Genomic DNA, 26,126 nt, shown 5'->3' on the forward strand with positions numbered 1-26,126 from the left:
CTCTGCACAGTTCATTATTTTCACAATACTCAATGTCACGATGGGTTTCGTTTTCTTGTTTTAGAGAATGATTGTGATGCTGGAGAGTTTCGTTCGTCAACTGATGACACCCACATGTTCAGGGGAAGTTTGAAAGTTATTTTCCTCTCAGAAAACAAACACAGGTGAGGTGTTTCTCAAACAAAGCTGACACTTGTGCATTTTTGGTTTGTTTTTTTTTTCATTTTGTTAGTTTGGACTTAGGTCACATTTTTTCCATTATCTGTCTGGTTCTGCAGGTTTCTGGAAGGTTTTTCTTTCCACCGCTGAAAGCTGAAGTGACTATTGCATGCGGTGCTGTGTAAATGAAATAAGATTGGACTGAATTGATTTGAATCACGAGCTCAACTTCGATCATCAAATGATGAGGTTCTATTTTGGCAAACAATGAGGTGGTTGCTTCAGAAGGGTAAATTGGTTAAGACACTTAATTTGAGCAACCTAAACAAAACGAGAAATCATTAAGTTTAATGGTTTTACATGACACTGACATGATGCTGGGGATCACGTCTCAAATATCTTGTAGGTGAATAACTGAAACCAAACTTTACCAACGTCAAGTTTGAGGTTTTGACCATCTGTTAACGTGGCTGTCAGGAGTTGTTTTGATTTCATTGTGCATTGTGAAGACAGCCAATGTAGAAATTCCATTATGTAAGAAAGAAATGCATAATAAATGAATGATAAATGTAAAAATACATACATGTACATCAGATATTCCTCATGGAGGTTATGGAAGAGAAAACACCGTAAATCATAAATATATGGTTCAAAGGTTTGTTTCTGAAGTGCTGAAGAGCAAACAAAATGACTTCTCCTATATTTTAGTTAAACGGGGTAAAGTCTCGGCTCATTCTGTTGTTTGTCCTTCAGAGTGAACACTGTGTGTGGAGCACAGTCTGGTCCATTTCTCGTTCAGCAGGTGGAAAATAAAAACGTGCGCATCTATATCATACAGGATAAACTCCAGGATTAATACGTCCTAATATGTAACTGGCAGGAACAAAGTGGAATCAGTGTAATCCGGATGACTTGTTCCAGTCGCTGTAATAAACTCTGATCAGCGGTGTCAAAATGCAGCGCTGGGATCTAACGTTACAAGTATAGCCGAGAGATTGCTTCTATATCAAAGACTAGGAGAACGTCGTGGTTTGTTCTTTTAAATCCCGACTAAAAGCCCTTTGACTCTTCTAGAGGGAAGCCGTCTCATGATTGAGCGTGTGTGAAATGCACTTAGTTGGGATCAGATCCCAGACCAGATAACAAGAGACAGACCGGCTTCATGTTCCATTTACACAACTTTATTCCCCTTTGTGGAAACATTCTTGACGTTTTGCGATTCCTCGCTGTGTGGGCTGTTTGGACAGACGTGTCACGCCAACATTTCCTGCTGCAATCCCAAAAACCAAACAAAAAATAACAAAAAATAAAAAATACAACTTCATTCGTGCTGGAAGCTTTTATTACGAACAGAACAGTTTCCATAAAATAGTGCGCTTATTTTTAACAATGTAAAACAGCTTTTTAAACAAAATATATTCTCGTTCCTACACCAAACACCACACAAAACTGTTCAAGTATTTACAGTCTAGAAATACTGCACATGTTGACAGTGATCCTTCCCCCCCTGGAGTGAAGTTCACACCCAGGATCAGTGGTTTTCAAACCTGCACCCGATTCAGAACGCTTCAACCACAGCGCGTGCCTTCAGTTCATGCCAGATGATCTGTTATTAGTGTAATATGTGAGCGGATCCATGAGGAAATTAACTCAACTTTTGTTCTTTATTTTGCAGGCACAAAGCCACAATTTCCGTGGGAATTGTCTAGTTTTTTTTAATCTCCATCACACTGAGAATTAAAGGGAAAAAAAAATTGAAAAAGTGGTAAAAATTTTTACCTAATACTTTCATTTAATCAAAATTGTTTTTACAAAAATGAAAGGGAATTACTAGAAAATGATACCCAACAACCCCCCCTCCCCCACCCTGACCCCCGACCCCCAGGCCTTTCCTGGGGTGACCTCCCTGAAGCACTCCGGCCCGCCCCTCACTCTGAAAACCCACGCTATAAACGACTGCGGCGCACGCCGGATGGTCTGCCTCGCGAGTCCGTCCTTTATTGTCTGGGGGAGGTTTGACCTCCATCTGACCCGGACCAAACAGATTCCTGGCGTCTGAGTGCGAGTCCGGCTGTCCGTCTGGTTTAGGACCGAGGGAGGACCTGGCCGATGGTGTCCCGGGCGCTCTGGCTGAGCCGTTCCGGGAACTTGACCTCATACTCCACTATTAGGTCGCCTCGGCGCTCGGGCCGTTTGGGGTAGGGCAGCCCCTCCCCGCTGACGCGCCGCTTCATGCCCGGCTGAACGATATCTGTGGACGAGACGGTGACCGACCGGCCGTCCAGCGTGGGGGCGTTGACCGTGCTGCCACACAGAGCCTGAGGAGACAAAGAAAAATGAGCTTCACTGGCCTCACTTTGAAGGTTCTGTAGTATTCAAACGTTTCTGATGCTAACTTACGTCTCTGAGCGAGATCTTGGCGGTGTAGACGATGTCGGAGCCGTCGCGCTTGAACGTGGGATGCGGCTTGTCCTTCAGCACAAACACCACGTCGGCCGGAATGTTCGTCGGGCTCTCGTCGCCCTCTTTCGCGAACGTGATCTTGGTGCCCTCCTTCCAGCCCTTCTTTACGTGCACCTCCAGGATTTTCTCCTCAGTCCTCACCGACCGCCGGTCGGGATTCAGCCTCTTACGGGAGATCTTCATTTTCTTCGTGCAGCCCGTCAGAACTTCCTCCAGAGACACGGGGAGGTCGCGCACCACGGCGGGGTCCTGCTGCTTCTTCACCACGCTGGTGTGGCCGCCCATCCCGCCCATGCCGCCCATGCCTCCCATCCCGCCCATCCCACCCATGCCTCCCACGCCCGAGCTGAAGGAGCGGGGAAGCCGCCCATTCCCCCCTGCCCCATCCCAAAACGGCCAAAGGGGTCGCTGGTGTCCATGTTCTCATCCATGCCTCCATTGGCGCCGAAGAACTGTTCGAAGGGGTTATGTCCGCCGAAGAACTCCTTAAAGATGGCGTGGGGGTCGCCTTGGAAGGTGTAGCTGAAATTACCAGGGCCGCCAGTGCCGCCGCCGCCGCCACCCATGGGGCCGCCGCCTTTCAGACCTGGAGCCGAAAAGACGAAAAGAACCATTTTTATTTGTTAGGTTTGTGTGTGTGGGGAAAAAAACAATGCTGAAAAAAGAATAGGCATGAATATCTGAGTTCCACGGAATGAGTGCAAACAAAACCTGGATATTTCCTGTTTGTGTTCATGCTTAACGTTTATGGCCAAAATGTAGACATTCATAAATATGTTGTGAAAAAAAAAATTAAAAAGCAATAATGACTAGTAGCAATAGTAGCAATCAGTAGATCAGAAACTGTTTATATGTGCATTATTATGCATTGTCTGATTAACATCAATGACAAATATTTCAAATCAATTTTTGGGATAAACATATTGCTCAATAATTAAAGTGATCAATAGCTGAAGCTCTTTTCTTACATTTCTAAACTGCATTTAACAAAACCTTGGAATGAGTGCGGCGGCTGGTTCAGGAAACCCACTGTGTACACACACCATCATAAAAAATGTGACACACACCCTCAAAATCTCACAGCGTCTGCAGTTCAACTGTCGAATGGCACTGACTGATCACCTCTTTCAGCATACACATGCAATCTAACACGGTTTGATACAATGAACCCTGTCTTTACAGAGACAGTCGTTTCGCTTGAACCTGTCAGAGTTGATATTATTTCTGATCTTGGAACAGAGACTTGGACCCGAGGCCTCATCTAGGTAGCATCAGGGACTAACCCTGGATTTTCTGTCCTTTTGCATCTGAAATAATGATGGTCACACCCGCTGTACCTGCAGAGACATGAATTTATGGAACGCACAGCTACAGGTGCGATCACAGTGAGGAATTAATATTCCAACACAGAAAGTGCTCACACTGTTGAACACAGCCTTAAAGGACTCAATGGAAAGTATAAACAAGGGGAAGGGAGCTGAGGAAGTAATGAATCTAAAGAGAGTGATCACAGTGCCGTCTGTTTATTTTGTCCACTGATAATCTCACAAAGTTACGCCTCAACGGATTTCTGCCAGCATTTTTTGTGGCTTTCGCAGCAGCGACATTGTTGCTTTTGGCCTGCATGATGTTTGAATTCCGCATATTTTCAAAGAATAATTGTTTGCTCTTCTATGGTAAAGTAAGCTGCTCTGCAGGGTTTCTCCAGGTCTGCGATTGGTCAGACGCTGCAAACTCCTCCCCTTTCATGTCAACGTGCAATGATCAGGGCTGGAAAAGCCTGGGTTGAATTACTGAATTGATAACAAGCTTTGAAGTATCTCTTATCAAGAAATGCAAATGTCTGGGTTTGTCAATAGATAACTGAGCGATATGTGATGCGATGGGAGTACAGGCCTCCGATCAGCAGTTTAATAATCTCCACTCCAATGACAGGGCGCCTTTCAGGTTCACACACTTCAGCTCAACACCAAACCATGAGCTTCTTAGAAAATGATTTACAGCCGATTATGGGTTATGCCTTTAGAGTAAATGGACTTATACCGCTGACCTCAAGTTCCCATAAATACTTTTATGTCTTTTTACATCTTTGAAAGTCATGTCACCTTATCAGTGATAAGGTGTGGCTCAGTCTTGAAAGAACTGATTGGAAAAGAGAAAGCAACTGAATGGAAATACTCAGTAGCTCTGAACTAAAAGTCTTTTTCATCATCACAGATGTAGGTTGACTTACTTTAAGTCTGGTAAAACTAACCAGATAAGAGAGGAGAAAACAAGGCCACTTAAACATTCTTTTTTATGAGAAAGTACTGAAGCAGTTTTGAAAATTTTGATCTCAGGTTTAATTATTATCTTATTATTGGATTTTTTTTAGATGAAAATTTAGAATATTTGAAAGAGAAATTATATTATAGCTATTTTTAAGAATTAATCTATTTCCCAAAGCTCTTATTTTAGAATCTCAAATCTCACAAAGAGGAATATATAGTGTACTCAACAGTTAAATCAAATGATTCGCGTTTTAAATGACCCGATATAATCCAAATTTAAAGCCCAGAATCTACATTTACTACTGACGTTTTTTAATCTGTGGCATGCTAACAGAGATTATTTAATCCACACAGGGTGTCGTACTGCACATATCTCACATCATCTATCTCACCATCTACGTGATCGACTTTACCTATGAAATTTTTACACCTTACTGAGGAAGCAATGTTCGGAGCAAAGAGGAAAAATCCCAAAGCTTTTGTTGTCATTGTGCATTGTACAACAACACCGGAGTACTGCGCCTCTCACAGTGTAAATGAACTAAAAGTAAGACATAAAAGTCGTGCAATATGAGAATAGATCCACAGATGTTTCACAGTACATGTCTGAGGTGTTTGTGTGGGCGTGGTGGTCATCAAACAGAAAGTAAATTCCTGATTCATATCTACATGTCCATAACAAAATACAACCTTCTGAGAAATGCCCTTTAAAAAGGGAGATACTGTACTGATCTTGTGTATGCTGAACAACAATTCACAATGTAAATGCAGCTGTACTCTTCTCACCTCTGCATACCAAGCATGCAGAGTCTCACCTTCTTCTTCTGCACATGATCTCAACCACACTTTCACTAGGATTTTTGTTGCATAAGATCATACTAAAATGCTAAAAGATGGCAATCAAACGTAATAGTGTGTAAGCTGAGTTTTCTACCACTCAGTTCTCTCCTCCACACTCATGGCTCCCTGGCAGTGAACCACTCCCACCTCTCGCTCCACTGCTGGATCCAGACCAACACATTTTTCTGCTGAGTTTAAACCTGTAATGCGACTTTTCCTGCCATTATCCTCTCCTCTCCTGGGCCAGAGGAGCTCTAACTGAAGGACGGGGCAGCCATGACACACACACACACTCACACACACACACACTCACACACACAGGACAGCGCTTCGTCCCGCCAGGGTCTCTGTGCTTTCAGGAATAAACCCAGCTGATGTGTTCACGGACTCAAACGCTAAAAACAATGAATTAAAAGCTCACCCTCTTCCCCAAAACGATCGTAGATGTCTTTTTTCTTAGGGTCGCTCAATACATCGTAGGCTTCTGCGATCTCTTTGAATTTGTCCTCGGCTCCGGGGGACTTATTTTTGTCCGGATGGTAGCGCAGCGCCTGTTTACGATAAGCTTTCTTGATGTCGTCCTCCGACGCTCCTTTCTTAATTCCCAAAATGTCGTAGTAGTCTTTACCCATTTTCCGTCCTACTAGATACTGGAACTGGCAGCCGGTGAAATCTGGAGAGCAACCGCTGCGAGCACTCCTCCGTCCCGAATGAGGACACTTCTCCCGGTTCGTTTTCTTTATAAACAATGTAGAAACTTCCAGAGTTTTCTATAAGCAGCCTGAACCTTCTCCAGCGTGACGTCCAGCCGAGACACGCCCACCTCAACGTCATGACGTGCTGCCTTCGCGAGCTGTCGGAAATATTTCAACGCTGGGGAGCTGGGACCCAACACGGAAATAAACGCCACCGCTAAAGTATTTCCACCTGTTTAAAAGCATATTTATATCAATAAAACAAGTTTATATCCTTTATAAACCAAATTGTGCATTATATAAGTAATATGAAGCTACATACTGTTGACTTTCTCAATAATTAGATATGCAAATATTATTAAAAAGACCACCACACACACTTACATTCATACCTAGAGGCAATTGAGGGTCACCAATTAGACTCACATGTTTTTGGACTGTGGGAGAAAACCATGGCTCTACAGCTGGATGAATATGACTATGAATGAATGAATTAGCATTTTTAAAAAAGCAAACAAAATAGGATCCTCTAAATCAAACTCCCGTACTAGGAACTTACATGCACATTTAATTTCACAAGGTTACCATCAAAATGTTTTTTTTTTTCCTACTATTTTATAAAATAATTGAGCTACATGGTGTTGCAGTGCTGAACATGGTTGTCTCACTGGAAGAACAGCCATAGTTTGAGTTCTGAGTATGGATCTTATAGGGTTTTTTTCAGGGTACCTCCCTTGGCTGTGTCCCTCAATAGGATAGGTGAATGGACTTTGACCCATTATTACATATTTAAAAGAAAAAAGGGAAAAGGAAAAGCTTTCATTTTCGCTTTAGATGGGCTCTTATCTTTTTGTGTGGAGTTTTCACTTCTTTCCTGTGTCTGTGAGGTTTTTCTCCAAAATCCCCTCAATTTATGTTTACCTAGTTAGTCCCTTAAAATAAGAATACAAAAAAAGTAAACATTCGACTCATTAACACTCTTTTAGAAATGTTAAGCAATGAAAGAGATCACAGAGACTCCAGACAGAACGGGAATGGTTAAAAAAAACCATTAATTGCACCTTTACAATGCAACTGCCCTTTGTTTACCAACAGTAATGCGACACTGTAATAAGAAAAAGCAAACTTTATTCATACAGCAATAGACACATTTGTATTTGAATCAAGAAAAAAAATCTAGAGGGTTCTGGAACTTGAATATATCAAGAGCAGCAAGCACTGAGGTAAGAGAGAGCAGTCACAGGGAGGGAAGCTCCCTGATGGACATTTACATCTCCCAATACCTCAGCAGAGCACAAAACATTACTGAATACACCTCACACCCAGGTTTCCACCTGCTTGACCTTTTGACCTCTGGTTAGACACTGCAGGTGTATCAAAGCAAAGACAAAGACAATCAGAAGCTGAAAGTTATACTGGATTTTATTTGTGACATTCTAGTGTGACGGCAGTCTCTTTCGAGTTTTGTTGTAGCTTCTATGTTGATAATAAAGGGTTTCTATTTTCTAAATGAATAACATTGAAAAGCACCAAGTTACAAAATAATAAATAAAAAAAACGAGGAAGTAATAGAGGCATGAATATGAGAATGAAGAATGAGACCATTAAATGTAGCATTCAGTAAACACAGACAGGGCCTCCATTCAGTCAACATGAATAAATCCCATTATGTTAGCTCTCCGTATTCACACATCTCATTGGTCAAATCACAGACGTGTGGGCGTGTCCGCGTGCCTCATACGGCATTCTATTGGCTGACGGTCAGCATTAAACCCCGCCCACCGCGTCCTCAGCAGTTCCGGTCCTCTCCTGTGATTGGTCGCCGCCCTGTCACTCATCCGGGATATCAAGGAAGGGGTGCTAGCTGCCAAGATGAAGCACTACGAGGTGAGTGGTGTTCATCTAACTACAATCGAAAGACGCCTGTTGGGTTCAGAATTTTACAAATGAGAAACGTACGACATTCCCCAGGTACTTGTGTAAGTGTGAACTCCGCGGAATGAGTTGAAATCCGGAGGAGTGAATGAGAATGGAGAGACTGGCATGCTGCTGCTGCAGCGCCTGTCAGGAGCTGCCTGCCCGAGCCGCCGGGGCCTGGTTCTGAGAGCTGCCAGAGGGTTTTACCGACTAACGTGACTGGAACGGCACCACTGTCAAAACCTGTACACACATCGCACGTGCGCGGCGTGTTTACTCATCTATCGACGCTTGGTACGCTTCTAAATGGGCGGAATTGGTTGAATAAAGCTCTGCATTGTCGCCATCTGTGGCCGGAGTGACTCATGGCGTTTCTTATCTCCTTACCCAGCAGTGCAGGTGAACAGTCAAGTGGGCCATCTCTGCTCTCCAGAATGAACCCTGCTGGCCTGGGTGTGTGTTTCCCAACCAGTCAGAGACAATGGCATGTGACAAGTGCATGTTAGTGGTGGCAGAAATATGCAGGCTTCAGTCCTGGACGGCTTCACCACCTTTTGTTGAATGGTGGCAGTTTGCGGAGCAGCTAAACCCATCAGACAGGATTTGAAGCAGTCTGACAGAAACTGAACCAACCAGTGTCCGCCCTGGTTCCCCCTCTTTCTCTCCATGGCTTGAGATGACACCTAGGAGACATGGAAGAAAAAACATGTATATGATCCTGAAGTTTGTTTAGTAGCACTCAAATCAAATGTCAGAATAAATGATTCAGTTTTAATTGGTTGCAGATCTGGGGGAAAAAAATACAGTGGAAAAATTCATTCTGTACACTTTCACCAGTGCATGTTGTAGACATTTTTATTTCTTATTTTAGATTATAAAGCATAGTTTGCCTAACGTGGTTGCCCACCACATCCTAGAATTGGGATGGGTAAAAATGAAAAAAGAAATTTCCCTAAGGGAATTCGTAAATTCTGATTAGTTAATAAATAGAAAAGGATTGATATATTTATCGTACATCTTTCTGTCTCATTCTGCTAGATTTTGTTCTTTTTAACTGAGCACTAAACCCTGACCTCATTTACTCCTACGTGTGTGCTCCCAGTGGTTCTTACTGTCACTTGATCTATCTGTGTCACTCTGGGGCTCATTTCAGGAACACCTCCTTCAGCTTAAACATCTCATCTGAAACAATCTCAAACTGTCAAACACTGGAAAACTGTCACTCATTCTAAAGCTCTCACGCATTTTAAACCTATCCAGTAGGGCTACTCGATATGGGAAAAGTCCTGTAGCAATAAGTTGATTTTGATATTTATTACCATATAAATCAAATCACTATTTTTGTCCGTTTTGAATGTTTCCTGTTAGTTTTAAGTGAGATTTGAAGATATCAAAAGGTTAATTATTAAAATATTTATTCTCTGTAAAAGCTGAGCATAACACATAACACTACACAGTTGTGTCAGGTAGTATAAAAACCGAGAAAACACACTCTCTTTTATCTTTCTCAGCAGTGTCCCACTGCTGGGGTGGCTACCTGTCCCATTCTGTTTGGGACACGTAGCGTTTTTGTTCCATTTCCACAGGGATCGTGCCCTGCCAGTCAGACTGAGCTTAGCCGCCGGCGGGCTGGCTGACCGGGTTTTGGGTTATGGGTTGGTGCTCAGGCATCGCTAGGCGGGGCGCAGTCTCGGGTTCCGGGACGGTGGACGTGATGATGGGGTGCTGTGCGTCCTGGGACGAGTGGTCACCCTACCGCTGAGACACACGGCTGCAGCAGCACAAACAGGAGCACCTGTTTATTTGCAACGAACTGCTATTGTGCTAACTTGGCAAGTCCCTGCTCCAGCCACATGATTGGCTCAGCACAGAGCAGCTCTTCATTATCATTGGCCATTCGTATTGTGTGTCGAAGTATCGACCAAGTTTCATAAGTTAATCGAGGAAAGGTTATTTTGCGATATCTATATTTATTGTTTTATCGCCCTAAGTGAAACTAGACGGGATTGTGCTGGGATGTGTTCAGTCTCTTCTAAGGATCGACCAATTATTGGCCTGGCCGATAATATCGGCCGATATTGGGCATTTTTCTAATAATCAGCATCGGCCTTTTTTTCCACCAATATCCGATAAAAATTTTTTTTTACCGTATTTCCCGCACTATGAGGCGCACCTAAAAGCCTCTAATTGTCTCAAAGCCCAACTGTCTGCCTTATATTTCGGTGCGCCTTTTTTTCAGAAAATACGGTAATAAAGACCACCCGGTTGTCAGTCAGTTGTCTTGACTACGGCTCCCATAATGCATTGTGATGTGATCACATGAGCAAACAACTTCTGCTTGCTTGTAGCTAAGCTAGCCAGTTCCAAAGAACGGCAAATATGAAGCTTGTGGCAGATTCTCCGCCTCTGACCCGTCAGTCACCACAATCACCGTTTGTCCTCAAGTCTCCCAACCGGAGAGCACGGCGCACAGCTGCACAGCCGCGAGGAGCGGCCCGACGCCGGCGGACAGCCCGCTCGCTGGGACGCCGGGAGCGGTCGGCCGGCAGCGGTCAACCGGCAGCGGATTACAGTGAAGTCGGCCCCGCGCATCTTCCGTCACGCACTCACGCCACACATTGAAAACTGAAAAAAAAATGACCGGTAAATGTGTCTGGTGCTGCTGTGGAACCGGGAGGAATCAAACACAAGCCTGTCACAGACCGACCGCTGATTTTTTTTTTTCCAGTTTTCAATGTGTGGCGTGAGTGCGTGACAGAAGACGCCGGGCCGAGTCGGTCGGGGCGACCGGGGGTTGACTGGTTACCGTGCCGAGAACAGACTGCCTGCCGAAAAATGACTCCCCCCACGGGGGCGCGCATCGATTAGTGATAACATTGATTTTAACATATGTTTTAGCGTTACAGTAGCCTACAACTTTAGTTCAACCAGGATTCTCCATTGTTTATTTTATTATTATTTTTTATTCCTACGGTACACGGACATACAGGGGACAACATACAAGAAAATGAAGGAAAGAGTTGAATATTGAAGTTTTGGGGAAGTTATGGATGAGATGACTGCATTATTGTGTGTGTGTGTGTGTGTGTGATAAATATAATTACATGTATCAGTAATAATAATAATAACAATAATAATAAAGTAATCACACAATTATAAACTGAACAAAAACAAAAGGCCTGAGTATAATGAATGTAGAAGTGTTTTCCACTGAGCACATCACATCTCTCTTCACTAGTCACTTCCCTACTAAGTCACTACTCTGGGCTGTGGAACAATGTCCCGCCCACAGCTACATTTTGATGCCAAAATGTTCATTTTTGCTGCAAATGAATATCGGTTCAACATATCGGTTATCGGTTTCCATAAGTACCAATAATTGGCATCGGCATCGGCCCTAAAAAAGCCATATCGGTCGATCCTTAGTCTCTTCACCCACTACTGTTTCCAATAATAAATACAATTTCTAGTTTTGGTAACCGGGCTTTGTAGGCCACAGAAAAAGGTTCCTGTTAAACTGAATGAAATAGGTACTCAGGTAAATACAAAAATCTGTAGGGATTTGAGGGAGTTGACACCACAGCTATATGGAGAAGAAGCACTGAGACATGCCACGGTGGTTTACGAATTGATGGTGCCTCTGAACTTTCCATGAACGCTCGTCTAGAACAGGTTTTTTCATCATTTTTGTTCATGTGTTTCATTGACTGAATCATTTTTCATTGCATTTCCACCAGGTAGCACTGAAGAACTTCTTAGCCGTTGCTAATGTTTAAGAGCGTGCATAAATCACATCTTAAAAGCAAACATTGAATTTTTGTCAAAAACATGCTAAAAATCATCTTACCTTATCTTGTAGCTGAAGGTGAAGTTAAACCAGCAAAGCATTGTGGGTCATCATCGCACATTCGGTGTTTTCAGTTTCAGTTGAACGAGTTTTTTGCTCTTTCTGCTTCAGCTTCACTGGGGAGTGTGCTGCCGGTACACGCTGTCACTGCCAGAGGTTTTATATAGACCAGATGAGGGGGGAGCTACTGTCGAGTCGGGTATGCCTGGCTCAGAGGAAGACATGGGATCATTTCCCTGAAGTCTCGATTGCAGTGTCATGTGGTCCGCTAATTTTATGTGGATGTTTGATTTGCATCCCGTTAAAGCAGGTCAACTAATTTGTTCAGAAATTTATTGGGGTTTATTGAAGATCACAGCTCCGACTCATTCTCCATGTGAATGGGGTAAAACGCCACTCTTCTGTAATGCTGCTGTTGTGCACAGCTGTGGTGAATAATTCTTCTGTACATGCGTGAGTGGAAGGCAGGACCAGAAACAGCGCCTTCCAACAACAAACGGCACTTTCTTGTTTCCTGGTATACTAACAACATCATTTTCAGTATTTCTTCCATTTCCGTACAACCATCATTTACAAAACGTTGCGACTTCAACGTGAAACTTCTCCAACGAAATAAACGCAAAAACGATACGTTTTTCACGTGAGTTGTTGTCGTGTGAATGTTACCTCATTGTGCATCGATGAGATTCACTACTGCTAAGTGTTTCCAGCATGGAGGGGGAGTTTTTCACCTTCAGAGAAAAGTATGTTTGTGAAATATTTCTGTAACAGGACCGCAGACAAATTGTGGCAAGATTCTGTCAGCAGTTCTCAAATCTGGAACTGCTACAGTCTCTCCATCTGCCGTTACAATACAAGTAAATCCTCATATGCTCAGTACTATGAATCTCTTACAAATAGACGGCGAGATTCAAGTGCTGACGGTCAAAAATGAGGACATACTTTTTCTCTTTAACAAGTGAAAACAACAATGAAAGGAAAAATATTGTAATGCATTCAACAGTACATACATCGTCCAGAACTGCAGACCAATAGTTGCAATGATGTGTAACCATAATCGGTCTTATTCTGAAATGTATATAAAACATCATTGTATCTTGTGTATATATAAATTATAAGCCATTTTTTGGAGTAAACTAATTAAAATAAAAAAGTTTTTACCTATTTTTATTTTAACTTTGTGGTTCAAAGCTGCTCCATCCCTGATGGACACCCACGACATTTTATTCTCTGTATTTATAGCTTCTCGTCCATAAATAGAGAACACGGCCCAAACCTCCCCGTTGCCACTTGTGACTGTATGTCTTTCGTCTTTCATTCATTATGGAAACTGTATCCCGTCTTTTCGTCACAAGGCAGCGGGAGAGCGGGGGTGGGCTTGACCAGAGATGGAGGGGGGGGGGAATACCCCGGCTAAGCCCTCTCAGTCTGGAGTATTATCGCCCTGTGGTATCAAGAAAAGGCGACTCCCTCTGCGAGTGGCTGAGAGACGAAGCCGTGCCGTCTGGTTTCGGGGGGGGGGGGTGCACCTGGCGTGATCGGCAGTAAAGCCATGACATCATGGAGAGGTGTGGGGTCTGCTGGGAGACGCCCGGTTATGCAGAGTTTGCAGGGGAGGCTTAAAATTAGCAGGGGGTGGGGGGCCTTGGGGGGGTCAGACAAGGGGAAGTGTTGTTTCTCTTAGTGTGTGTCCTCCGTCCTCCCACTTCAGAGGTGGCCGGGGTCACCAGGGGGTGGGGGGGCTGCTCACGGTGGTGGAATTAGATTTCAAAACGAAGCCTCCGAGGGGGGCGCTGCAGGTCTGGAAGTTTCTATCTGCAGACGTATACGTAGATGACAGTTTGCCACTGTGGATGGCGTACATTCCTACATACGCGTGTGCTCACACATGTGGCGTGCGCTTGCACCGCGGGGGTCGGCTGGCGGTTAAATAAAGCAGCAACACCAGAAGTGAAGGAATGACAGAGGCAGGGAGAGCGAAAGAATGACAGAGGAGGAGGAGGAGGGAGGAGGAGGGAGGCGCGCAGGGGAGCAGACAGATTTATTTCCACAGCTGAGTGCTGCCCCTCTGCTCTCAGGCTCCGTCTGACATCGACAGTTGGGAGGTGGGGAGTCACCGCACGACTGGGGGGGAAGAGTTGAGGGGAGTAAACTAAGAGCAGGAGGAGAACCGTGGGCATGGATGCACTAGCGCTAGAGGCCACCACCGGTAAAAAGACGTCCAACGGGGCAGCCGTACCTGCTCCACTGCCGGGTCCAGCCCCGGTCAAACGCAAACCCGCCAAAAAAGCTAAAAAGGCTGTTGTTTTTTTTGAGGTGGAGATATTGGATGCCAAGACCAAGGACAAGCTCTGCTTCCTGGACAAGGTAGGAATCCATTCAGAGTCTTCACGTGATCAGTTATTGTCCTCTTGATGCAAGTTTAATCACACTGTGTGTTTGTTTGTGTGTGCGTGTGTGTGTGTGTGTGTGCAGCGCCCTGAGAAGCCTCTCAAACTGTCTTTGGTCGTTCTGGTGTCTGCCCCGTGTGTCTGTAAATGCTGTCTTGCAGTAAAAAGTCTGGTGTGAGTCTGGTGTTTTCTAGAACGCAGCAGAGCTGCTCTGTCACTCAGGGGATGTGGAACTGTCACTCTGACGCACACTGCCGATGCCTTTCATACGTACCTCATAGTGCAGCTGTGCTTCACTGATCTGAGTCAGGTCGTTTATGCACCAGCAAAAAGTTCACTCCTCATTGTAAGGTGTGTTTATTTTATTTCATTTTATTTATTTTTTTGTTGTGCTGCAGCATGTCTTCAACCAAGCACACCTGTTTAAATGTATTTTTGTGTTGCGGGTAGTTTTTCTGGTTAAATAGGGATCAAACAACTGAAATACCAGGATTTAAATCTGTGTTATTTTTGAGGCTGTAGTAAGAGTTATATATGGCTGACGGCACAGTTCACCGACAGTATAGGGCATTACGACACCATCGCAGCGGAGGTACAGGTGTTTATGTGCACTGTCTCACCACGAAGGCGTGAAATGTTGTTCCTCAGTGATATTGTGAATAATATCAGTTACAGTGTTCATATTGCTTGTCTGAATGCCAGTAAATGAAGGCATCTGAAGGCTTAACAACTACATTTTTCCCTTTGTTGCCCTTTTCCAACATACTAAGTAGAAGGTGAGCTCTGATTGACACAAACTGAGCAGTTGAGGTGAAGATCTTTGCTCAGGGACCCACAGCAGTGGGATTTGAACCATGGGACATTAGGTTGAAGGCTTGCTTCTTTAACATCGAGGCCACCACTGCCTCCACATGTTCACATGTACAGTTTGCTCTTTCATCAACCTTTTTACTGCTCTGTTGAATCCTCATTTGTCACCTGACCTTTTCTTCTCTTGTAGTTTTTCAAAATGAAACAGTTTCAGCACAGTCAAGGTGCTCTCAGCTTTTGCTGGTGAGACGGTCTGTCGTGTTTACAGTCTGGACTGAAGGATGTCCCTGTTGCATTAGTTATATTTATCTTAATTTGATGTGTAAGCCTGTTGTTATTTTGGGGATATTCGCGGTGCTCGGCCTGTACTTTGTGTCTATTTTGTCAGACAGATTGAATTAGTCCTGCAGGTCTGTGCTGTTGCACCAGGAGGGTTTAGAGCATTGTTGGTGTGAGTCCTGTCGGTGTATTCAGTTGCATTAGCCGTGTTCACCGCGCCGGGTCTGACTCTGCTTATCAAAAGTCACTCCTCAGTACAGCAGAGCGTGAGGTGCTATCCTTACTGGATTATGCTCTCTTGTCGGCTTAGCAGAGTTTCTATGGCTGTAGCGTCCCAATCTTATCACCTCTGGAAGGTCAGGTTCATAGACACGACAGATATAAATCTGGATGTGGACGGGCAGGCTCTCTTCAGGGAACCGGTTTGCTTCAATTAGGTTCACTGAGTCACACTGACTGACCGAGTTAAAAATGAAGCCCGTCTCCTTTGAAGTGTCAGAGTTTGTGTGTGTGTAAGACATGCTGAGTGGTTTCAGTGCTGAACGAGCCCTGTTGAAAGCCTGTGGGGTCACTGAGAGGTGGTCCGCTAACGTCCAGGTTCACCCCGCTGAGAGCGGCTCGTCGCCTTCAGGAGAGGATGAACAGAGACCAAAGCTGCAGTTCTGACAGGAGCAGGATGTTTTTCTTCCTGCAGATTGAGTGATTTCAGCACACAATGAAGTGAACATTCAAGGAATCCTTTTTTTTTTCATTCATTCCAAATAAAGCATTCACTCAATCACCTTTGATAACATGGTGGTGGCATCATCATGCTGGCGGGCTGCTTTGCTGCATTACTGAGACCTTTAGGAAAGAGTCGGTAAAGCAGAAGGTTTTAGGTGAGGCAAACCTGCATTTCAAAAGACAGGCTGAAAATTAGAAGATCGACTCTTAGAAACTATCAGTATCCCGATCAAATCAGAGTGAGGGAGTTAAATAAATCTGCCCTCGCAGCAAGGGATCCACAACCTTAAAAAAGCTGCAACTCATCACGGTGGACGAGGCTCCCAAACCAGGAGCAGACAGGTGCAAGAAGCTTGTAGAAGGATACAGGAGATGTTGAGAAGCTGCCACTTCGCTGCAGCTTCTGAAACCAAATATTGGCGAAGGCTGCCAATAATTGTGTGCAGCTTACATTTTATGTTTGGATTTCTTTTTTACTGAAAGAAAACATTTTGATCTTGTTGTTGGGTATTTTTTCAGTATTTATGGTGGTTTCCTGAGCTCTGTCTTCAGAATGATCATCGAGGCCTGGACAACCCGCCTCAGCTGTACTTTATCAGCGTTTAATGCTGTCTGGGTGGTTATGGTCACATGATGAACTCATTTAGGAAGCATTTGATCTGAGAGCAAAACAAATATAGAAAAAGATGCTCTCCAAATTTTTGGCAGGAGTTTCCTCTTGCCTCACACATTTCTCAGAGGTATCTGTGCTGTCGTCGTCTCGGCCAGGGAAAGAGCTCCGTTTGCACAGGAAGACACAGCCTTTATTTACCCTCATTATGCCTGCCATTATTTTCTCAATAGTATCTTTTTTCTGCAATTCACACAAATAACAGAAATATAACAGCACACAGTGCAATAATTTCATCTGATTCTAGTCTCTCCTAGTCAGTTGCAGTCGGGGGTATATATTTATGGCTCCTTCTCTCATAAGGTCAGTATCTTGATACTGATCCAGTATATAATATATCAATATGAAATTATATGCACTCTATCAGAACTAAACATAGTCACAGTCACAAGGAGGTAAACTGAAATGTCAGCCTTCTCACACTGAGATTTGTTTTGTTTTTTTTTTTACTTTTAGGAAAATTTAGATTTTGCTTTCTTCTGCGGTGATATTTGTGGTTATTTTTGCTTGAATATAATTCAGTAAGTATCTGTGAGGACTCATCATGCAGTACTGTGAATGTGGGCTGCACCGTATTTCAGAGTTCCAAATCAAACCGTGTTCCTGGTTGAAGTGTCGGTCTGGCACCGCTGCTAGAAAAACACAAACCCAAAGCCACAGCCGCATCAACATCACGCTTCATGAGTTGTTTGTTTACCGCGAGTCATACGGAGGTCGTAACGCCGAGCATAACCGCGTATCACATGTTTAACTGTCGTACCTCCCTGCTGTGCACAAGGTTAATCCACTGTGAGAGAATGACGGCCTGTAAAAGACACTGGTTTGATTTACTGTGCCAAAGCCCAGATGGTTTGGCTCCTTTAAAAGTAGAGAAAAACCATATTTTGTTCACAAAGAACGTCTCAAAAAAGTTGGAACAGGGTCGCATAAAGCTCAGCGTTCTCCTGTTTACTCCCGCTGAACTAAAAGTTTGTCAGTGAATGATTAAAGCCGTATTCATTACCACTTAATTAGGATCCCCGCAAATCCTTAAAATATTCTAAATTTAGTTTTTATGATTCAATTCCTAAACACGCGAGGCATCAGTGGCAGCTGTGGTTCAGGTTGGAGCGCTAGGCAATCCTCCATGTCCGAGGTTGGCGGTTTGAGCACCATCTCCACCTGTCAGAGTGTCCTTGGGCAAGATACTGAGTGCTCAGTTGCTGGCACTGGTGGACGGCACCGTGCAGGGCAGCTGGTCGTGGCGTCTTCCTGTGCGTGTGATTAAATGTCTGACACTAACCATGAAACGCTTCTGGAGACAGCTGGAGCTTTATTTGAAACGTTATTTCAAACCCAACACTAAATATTATGTCCTCTTTGTTGAGTTAATTGATCATGTGGCTTTGCACATGTTGAGGAGGTCCAGTTTACTCGACGACAATCCCAGTGAGAACGCTTCGTTTTCATATTGTCATTTCAGAAAGGTTTCACCTTTACATGGCGACGTTTTGAAAATGATACCCGGAAACGGTAAAGGAAAAAAACTGGAGTTTTCATGCAGAGCCACTAGTGGGCGCTGTTTGTGGTTTCGTTTGTTTATAGTATCTATTACAAGTGCTGCACTTTGCCCGTGCTGGGATAGATAAAGCCTATCTTATCTTGAGAGCCGACATAAGTTCAGGTACTGTCCTAATCAAACATTTCTGAATCAGTTACAACATGACTGCTGTTTGTCTCAAACCAAAGCCTGTGAAAATGTGTTGGAAATGCAGTGAGAGCAGATTAACTGGTCGTAAAAGTTAAAGTCTTTCAAAAAATGTTTCATGAGTTTAAATATAAAACCAGTTTTAGAACAACATAATATTCCAGTTATTTATTGCGATTAAAGTAGAGTGAATAGCTTGAAATGAGGAATGAACTTCCAGAGGTGAGATAAAGAGATCAATTTAGTCAAAGCCGGAAGAAGAAATTAATTACCAACTTTAAGACTTTAAGAATACGGCCAAGAGGTTTTGTTTGGGCCGTCAGACGCCGCTACTGGACGACTGAAGCCTGGAAGAATGAACTGATTAATCAAAGTTAGTCTTCAGTTCATCAAACGGGATCTTTTAATGCCGTTGAATCAGAGACACAGCGGGTCCACAGTGTGTGACAAGAAGTGTCAAACATGGAGGAGGAAGTGTGAAGTGTGCCAGAACTCCATTATAAAGAAAATTAATGAAGCCTGCTTGGCTATCTCAACTCCAACGTCGTCTGGGTGGATCAATGAAGCCTTTGAGTCAAATCATTCAGAAAGTGGTCGTCACTGTCTGAACCATCCCACTTGGCTGCCATCCTCAGGACTTCACTGCTCCGTGTTTTCCTTTGTGTTTATAGTCGGTGTTGTTGGGCGATGGCTGGCAGCCTGGCACAACACTCTGTTCTCTGTCTGTGTGTGTGTGTGTGTGTGTGTGTGTGTGTGTGTGTGTGCTGGGTGACTTTAAACCCCTAATACCAGCTGTTGGATCAGGCACATCCATTGGGCGTGGAGCACAGCCGCAGCTAAATTTACCTCCAATCATCCTCCTGAATGGAAAACAGGGTTATTATCTGTCCCTTTGTGTGCTCTTATTTACCGTGCTGTTATTTGTAGGTCGAGCCAAATGCCACCATCGGGGAGATCAAGTCTATGTTCCACAAGAGCCGTGAGTGCCACTCTCACACACACAGCACACACACCCCGTGACAGAAGTCACCAAATGTGCCGTTTTTAGACGTGTGTGAATCGTGTGTGTGTGTGTGTGTGTTTCAGATCCTCAGTGGTACCCGGCCAGACAGTCCATCCGCCTCGACCCCAGTATGTCGACCACACTCATTCTGAGACTAATTACAGTGAATAAACTGCACTTCCAGTACATTCCAGCACTGAGCGATTCGTGTGTGTTTCAGAGGGGAAGTCTCTGAAGGACGAGGATGTGCTGCAGCATCTTCCTGTCGGGACCACGGCCACCTTCTACTTCAGAGACCTGGGCGCTCAGATCAGCTGGGTCACGGTGAGAGCAGCACCCACAGCCCCAGCAAGCCCGAACACATCCAGCTCGGCTATATCGAGATTTCTCACTGCGTAAAAAGGCCGAATGAGCATGTGGGGTCAAAAGTTTCCCCCTGACCTCCGTGTTAATTTGTTACACAGGAGCTTGTTGTTACACTTGAACTTGTTTTTAGCTCTGCAGTGAACGAAACATGCGGGAGGACACGGGCACGTGGAAACCATAAATCAGCTTTTCCAGTTTGATTTGGCTGATTTCTGAAACGAGAGTCAATTTATTTCAAACGATCTAAAACGGTTTACTATTTAAATCACAAAGGAAAGCCTTGTTGTTTTCTAAAGCTCCATTTTGTGTGCGTGTGCGTGTGTGTGTGTGTGGACACTTATCCACAAGTGAAATCTCAAAGAGATGGATGGATGACCTTAATGCAAGAAAAAATTAGATCTAATGTTTGGAGAGCCAATCTTTTTTAATATAACAAAGATATTTCATATCTGGAGGCCACAGGGCAGAAATGAAGGGAAATTGAGAATTGGAACTGAAAAACCGCAGATGCACATTATTTTTGGCAGCACTCAATAACATTATCACATATTTACTTAATATAGTGGAATCCAGATCAGAAACTCCACATTCATGCTGCAGACATGTGACTCGTATTTTAGTTCACTAAATTCTCAGTTATTCTGGATTACACTTTTCAAAGTAAAGTTTTGATTTCAAGTTCCAAGAAGTGGCTGCAGAGACGCTGAAGGAGAGGCTTCAGCTCACACACCCCAAACTCACTGACAGACAGTCCGCTCTTCTTCTTCTGCTGTTTGGTCTTCACCAGGTCTTCCTGACGGAGTACACCGGGCCTCTGGTCATCTACCTGATGTTCTACTTCAGGGTTCCCTTCATCTACGCGCCCAAATACGACTTCACCACCAGTAAACACTGGGTCGTGCAGTGAGTGTCACGTCTTTCAGACCTTACATTGATTTCCTGCTGATCCCTGAATCTACAGAACGACTCCTGCTTCTGGACTGTTAAGAGTTCATTGACTTTCCTCTGTTCATGTCTCCAGTCTGGCCTGCATGTGCCACTCCTTCCACTACGTGAAGAGGCTCCTTGAGACGCTGTTTGTCCACCGCTTCTCTCACGGGACGATGCCGCTGCGCAACATCTTCAAGGTGAGACACACAAGTGATTTTTTTTTTTTTTTTTTTTTTTTAAGTGTGTTTTATTTCCAGGTAAGTGACAGTGTTGTTCCCTTGACTGTTTCAGAACTGTACCTACTACTGGGGCTTTGCAGCGTGGATGGCTTATTACATCAACCACCCTCTGTACACACCGCCCAGTGAGTCTGCATACACACACACACACACACACACACACACACACACACACACACACACGTGCACGCACCAGTGGGACATGCCGGAGGGCTGCCTTTCAGAGAAACCCAGTAGAAACATAAAATAAAGGTGATACACGTCATGCTGTATGACTTTTAATCATTATTTCATTGTGTATTTTTCAGTTTACGGGGAGCAACAGATCAGACTCGCTCTCATCGTGTTCCTGGTAAGAGCTTTTTTTTTTTTCATAGTTCACTTCTTATTTAAGCTTTTTTTTTGTGGCATTCTAGTTTATTGGCTGATATTTTACAAAGTAATTTATTAAATAGAGACAGAATTGTTGATTTTATTTGGCAAACGATCGCAGCAATACACCTGTTACATAACGTACTTAAGATTAATCTATTTAAGTTGTTTTGTGTACTCGTAATAAAACAATTTAGTCATGTTTTGATCTGAACATTTTCAGTGGTGAATGACTTGAACACCTTCATCAATGTTTCTTCTTCAGTTCTGTCAGATCGGCAACTTTTCCATCCACATCGCCCTCAGGAACCTCCGTCCACCAGGTGAGCGCTCCGCTTCCACACCGTCACTAAATTTAAAACACTTATTGCTACAGCGACAACGGAGCACTTTGTTTACATGCTCACATCCATCATATTTTAAGTCTTTTGTTCATTTTCTCTTTCTTCCTGAATCCAGGCTCGAAGACCCGGAAGATCCCGTATCCAACCAAGAACCCCTTCACCTGGATCTTCCTGCTGGTTTCTTGTCCCAACTACACCTACGAGGTGACATGTCTTACCTCTCACATGTGACTGAACACACAAAACACATTTTCCTCATTTGAATTTTAGAAGTAAAGAAGGAAGGGAAACATTAAAAAGTGACGTTCAGAGATCGCTGCAGTTCGGCTCCTCTGAAGCTAAAACATTTTTATCATGTTTTTCCTCTTATTTACACTCTAGACTCCTTTTCTAAATGTCTCTTTTGTCTTTGCTAAAAAGAGCAACAAAAAAAGCACTGAATTTTTAAAGAAAATACCTAAAATTGCTAATTTTGTTAAAAATGAAAGAAATAGCTAAAACTCACAAGCAAATATGTGAAGGAAAAAAGACTTATGTTGAATGAAATTTCTCATAAAATGTTTTTTAAAATAGTAAAAAACTATTAAACAGCTCAAACAGTGAAATGCTAAAACAGCCTAAACTAAAAAAAATGCGAAAAAGCAAAAACAGTGGTTAAATACCTTTAAAAATGTAAAAAAAAAAAAGGATGAAACAGCCAAAGGCTGCCGCAATAACGATGAAAACTTTAATGTTTACTGCTCTAAATTGTACAAATGAAGTTTTTAATGCAACTTTGAACAGCAGATAATGAAAAACTCCATCTTCTTGGTCTGTTGATGTTGCGCCTGCTGCTGCCCTCTGCTGGTCAGACAGTGTCATCAACACATTGTGGCGCCTCCAGTCAGCGTCTGCTGTTCTCTCCTGTGCTGCAGCTGGGCTCCTGGCTGGGCTTCACCCTGATGACCCAGTGTCTGCCGGTGGCCTTCTTCACCCTGGTGGGCTTCATCCAGATGACCGTGTGGGCCAAGGGAAAGCACCGCAGCTACCTGAAGGAGTTCCGCGACTACCCTCCGCTGCGCTCGCCCATCCTGCCCTTCGTCCTGTAGAGGACCTCCCCCCTCCCCCCAACACTGGAACTTAATAGACTGACTGAAAGAGTTTGAGGCCGCCTAGCAGAACCCCCCGCCCCCCTCTAATCAGCTCCTGTTGTGTTTAGTGAAAATGTAAAACGCTACATTTGCTCTCACTTTTTTTTTATGGCAGACAAACAAAAGTCATTCTGACTGGTTACTGGATGTTTCTGTGTTCCACCTCCCAGAGCAGTGAATCAACATCAGAACAAAGCTTCTCACCCGACGCTAAAGAGTGTAGCGTACGACGCATCTTGAGCTGATCGGTCGTGACATCCATCAATATTCATCCGAAACCACGGCAGAAGCAAACTTTGTTGATGTCTGAAGTAATAATTTATTAAAAAAATAAAAAACAATTGTTGAAATGTATTGTCTTCTATCTCTTTAGTTTTTGTTGGAGTGAGGGAAACTGTGACCTTCAGAGGTTTAGTGGTTTGTGTCCAGGCAGGAGGTCATAATGTTGTGGCTGAATGGTGTATATTGGAACAACTGTACCCTTCTGATTTCACTTCACTCCCGGCACTTGAACAAAATGAGCGTTGTACCCGACATGAGCACGACTCGGGGTGGTAGAGCTTCAACAATCTTGTTTATTGTGAACAGTAGCGTTTATGTACAAAGTCGAATCGCAGGACGTTGTGATCATGCAGCTTCGGCCTGAGCTTGGATTCTCTTCTTCCTCAGCTGCAGCCTCCTCTCCCTCTCGTACTCCTTCATGCGCATCACGTAGCTGCGGGCAGAACACATGTGGTTGTGTTTACCTCAACATGACAACATAGATGACTCAACCTCTGAGCTACAGGGAGCGCATTGAGTTTTCTTTAAATGACTTATGATTTAAAAAATACAGTGTTAAGAACTTTTTTCCACCTCTGATATTAAAGCTGTTACTTTTAACCAGTATGGTGTCTTTGACTGTGAAGTTCAGTCTGAAAACCACAAAGTAAATGATTTAGGTGACTGCAGATACAAACGAGAGAAAGTAGCGAATCACTATTGTGGAATTATTAGACATTTTAGGAGTCTCTGAGCTTCACATGATCAGCCACACCAATTTAGCTTTACATTCTGAATTTTAAGGGAGGTTGCATGTTTTAAAGGCAAAGTAATTTAAGCCCACAAGTCAACACGGGATCCTTGTTTCAACACTCACTCCTGGTGTTCACAGTAGTCCCAGTCGTGCCTCTCGTGCTTGCAGGCCAGGAAGTTGGGCCAGTTGTCTCTCTTGCACTTCATGAGCTTGAGCAGGTAGTGAGCACAGTAATCTCTCTGCTCCACCGGCAGCTGGGCCAAGTTCATCTGCTGCTGGGTCGCGATCATCTCTGACCAGACCGGAAGGAAAAAAAAGGTCAATCAGAGGACATGATGACTTTGACTTCAGTGCAGCAGTGAAGCTGCGTCACTACTGTACATGATACAAACCTGAGTATCAGTGAACCAATAAACGTTCAGATTATAAATCTAGAAACACTTAAACTAATTTTAGTCAGTTTAGTGCTCACCCTGTGTTTTAGTGCAAAGCACATTATGGAAATATCCAAATTTATTAGACATTTGTCCACAAACCTGTACATTTTTTTTAATTGAAATAACACCATTTTTTTATGTTTTGCAAATTGTATTCTGCAGCGTTGATACTTTAAAAAGACAATTCTTTCAATAGTAAGAAGTCACACATCATGAAAACATCAATATGTTGCTATTAATTTCAGAAAGCTTCTCAAAACTTGATCACAACATTAAGAACAGGGATGTCATCGTCTTTGATGATCCCTCTTAAGCCTCCAGTGTTCCAGCCTTCCATGAAAACTGGTTTCTTGATGCTTTGACAGTTTTGATGCTTTTCACCATAACAAAAACCGAACACACCACCGGGAATTTATTATCCAAGTGAACATTCACTATTTCATCCAGGTTATGTGAGAAGTTTGTTTTATTTAAATTTCAAGTATCAGATGTCCTGGTCAACAGCAGGAACACTTTCAGCAACAGACACGCCACCAGAGTGCTTTATGATGCACCTTCCTTCCTATGGCCACAAGGCTCTATAACCTGTAAATAGTGTTGTTAATATAAAATGTATAGAATAATAATAATTATTATTATTTATCCAGTCTTATCTGATATGTAACTTTCTTTCCTATTTCTTTAGTGTGGAACAATGTTTTAAAAGGGATTAATGTAGTTTTTCTTTTCTGTCATTCAATACTATGGGACTGAGCACCACTCAGCAGCCTCCACTGGTGTGTGAATGGGTGATTGTTGTCGTGTTGTTAACAGTATGGTTGCTCAATTGGCACTAAAAGAAGCGTGTACATTTTCAAGTAATATTCATAGCCCTTTGCACTATATTAGCCAATACGTTTATTTAAAATGCAAAAATGTTGCTTCACAGCAGTTGTTCCTTTGAATAATGTCAACACATGCAACCTTAATGTGACAGTAGCATTGTTACACTTATAAATTAATTTTAAGGTTTGTTAATGACAATGTTGATTAAATGTGATTACAAAATTATCTTTTCAGGACATTTTAGTGCAGCATTATAAACAAGACTGACGGTATAAACAACCTGGATGCTAAGCTAACGACGGCTGAATCAGAGCCTAGATGGAGTGACTGTCCGTGCACCTGGTAAACATTGTGTATTGATAAAAAACAAAGCCTGACGCTTATCTTCAAATGGTGAATTAGAGGTGTTTTTTTGGGGGGGGACTAACCTCTCTCTTTTCTGTCCTCGAAGCCGAACTCGGGCTCGAACTCGAACTTCTTGGCCGGGTCGGGTTCCGTGTCCCTCTCGGTCACGTACCGTCTGACCAGGTGAGCTCCCATGGCGCTAAGGATGCTCACACACCGTGAGGTAAAATAAACTACTCTGTACTGGCACTAAGCAATGTTTTCTAAAGGTTTCTGCTTTCTGCCATTCGGTCACCTCCACAAAACCCCAGTACCAACTTCCGTGTGTCACCGCCAAATCGCTCCCTCACGGAAACACCTTCCGGCTCAA

General features: G+C 43.5%; 2 protein-coding genes and 1 pseudogene across 3 annotated transcripts; 1 reads left to right on the forward strand and 2 right to left on the reverse strand.

Annotated features, from left to right (window-relative positions):
- Window positions 1–2,049: 2,049 nt before the first annotated feature.
- LOC115385504 (dnaJ homolog subfamily B member 1-like) lies at window positions 2,050–6,530 on the reverse strand (annotated as a pseudogene).
- Window positions 6,531–8,242: 1,712 nt separating this feature from the next.
- Window positions 8,243–23,156, forward strand: LOC115385473 (very-long-chain enoyl-CoA reductase). Of its 2 annotated transcripts, XM_030087492.1 has the most exons (12): window positions 8,243–8,314; window positions 14,508–14,558; window positions 19,678–19,729; window positions 19,837–19,881; window positions 19,974–20,077; window positions 20,907–21,022; window positions 21,141–21,246; window positions 21,341–21,413; window positions 21,597–21,640; window positions 21,926–21,983; window positions 22,120–22,208; window positions 22,919–23,156. In XM_030087492.1, exons 1-12 carry the CDS (start codon window positions 8,300–8,302, stop codon window positions 23,090–23,092), a joined length of 927 nt encoding a protein of 308 aa, XP_029943352.1. In that variant the 5' UTR covers window positions 8,243–8,299; the 3' UTR covers window positions 23,093–23,156. The 2 variants fall into 2 exon arrangements, with proteins under 2 accessions (XP_029943352.1, XP_029943351.1); XM_030087491.1 differs by lacking the exon at window positions 8,243–8,314 and having other exon boundaries at window positions 14,311–14,558.
- A 570-nt stretch (window positions 23,157–23,726) lies between these two features.
- LOC115385474 (NADH dehydrogenase [ubiquinone] 1 beta subcomplex subunit 7-like) lies at window positions 23,727–26,126 on the reverse strand. Its single transcript, XM_030087493.1, has 3 exons — window positions 25,840–26,126; window positions 24,273–24,441; window positions 23,727–23,849 (listed from the first exon to the last, which is right to left on the reverse strand). The coding sequence occupies exons 1-3, from the start codon at window positions 25,949–25,951 to the stop codon at window positions 23,762–23,764; spliced, it is 369 nt and encodes a 122-aa protein (XP_029943353.1). The 5' UTR covers window positions 25,952–26,126; the 3' UTR covers window positions 23,727–23,761.

This window comes from Salarias fasciatus, unplaced genomic scaffold, assembly GCF_902148845.1.
Source record: "Salarias fasciatus unplaced genomic scaffold, fSalaFa1.1, whole genome shotgun sequence".
In the NCBI taxonomy this organism is placed as follows: Eukaryota; Metazoa; Chordata; class Actinopteri; order Blenniiformes; family Blenniidae; genus Salarias; species Salarias fasciatus.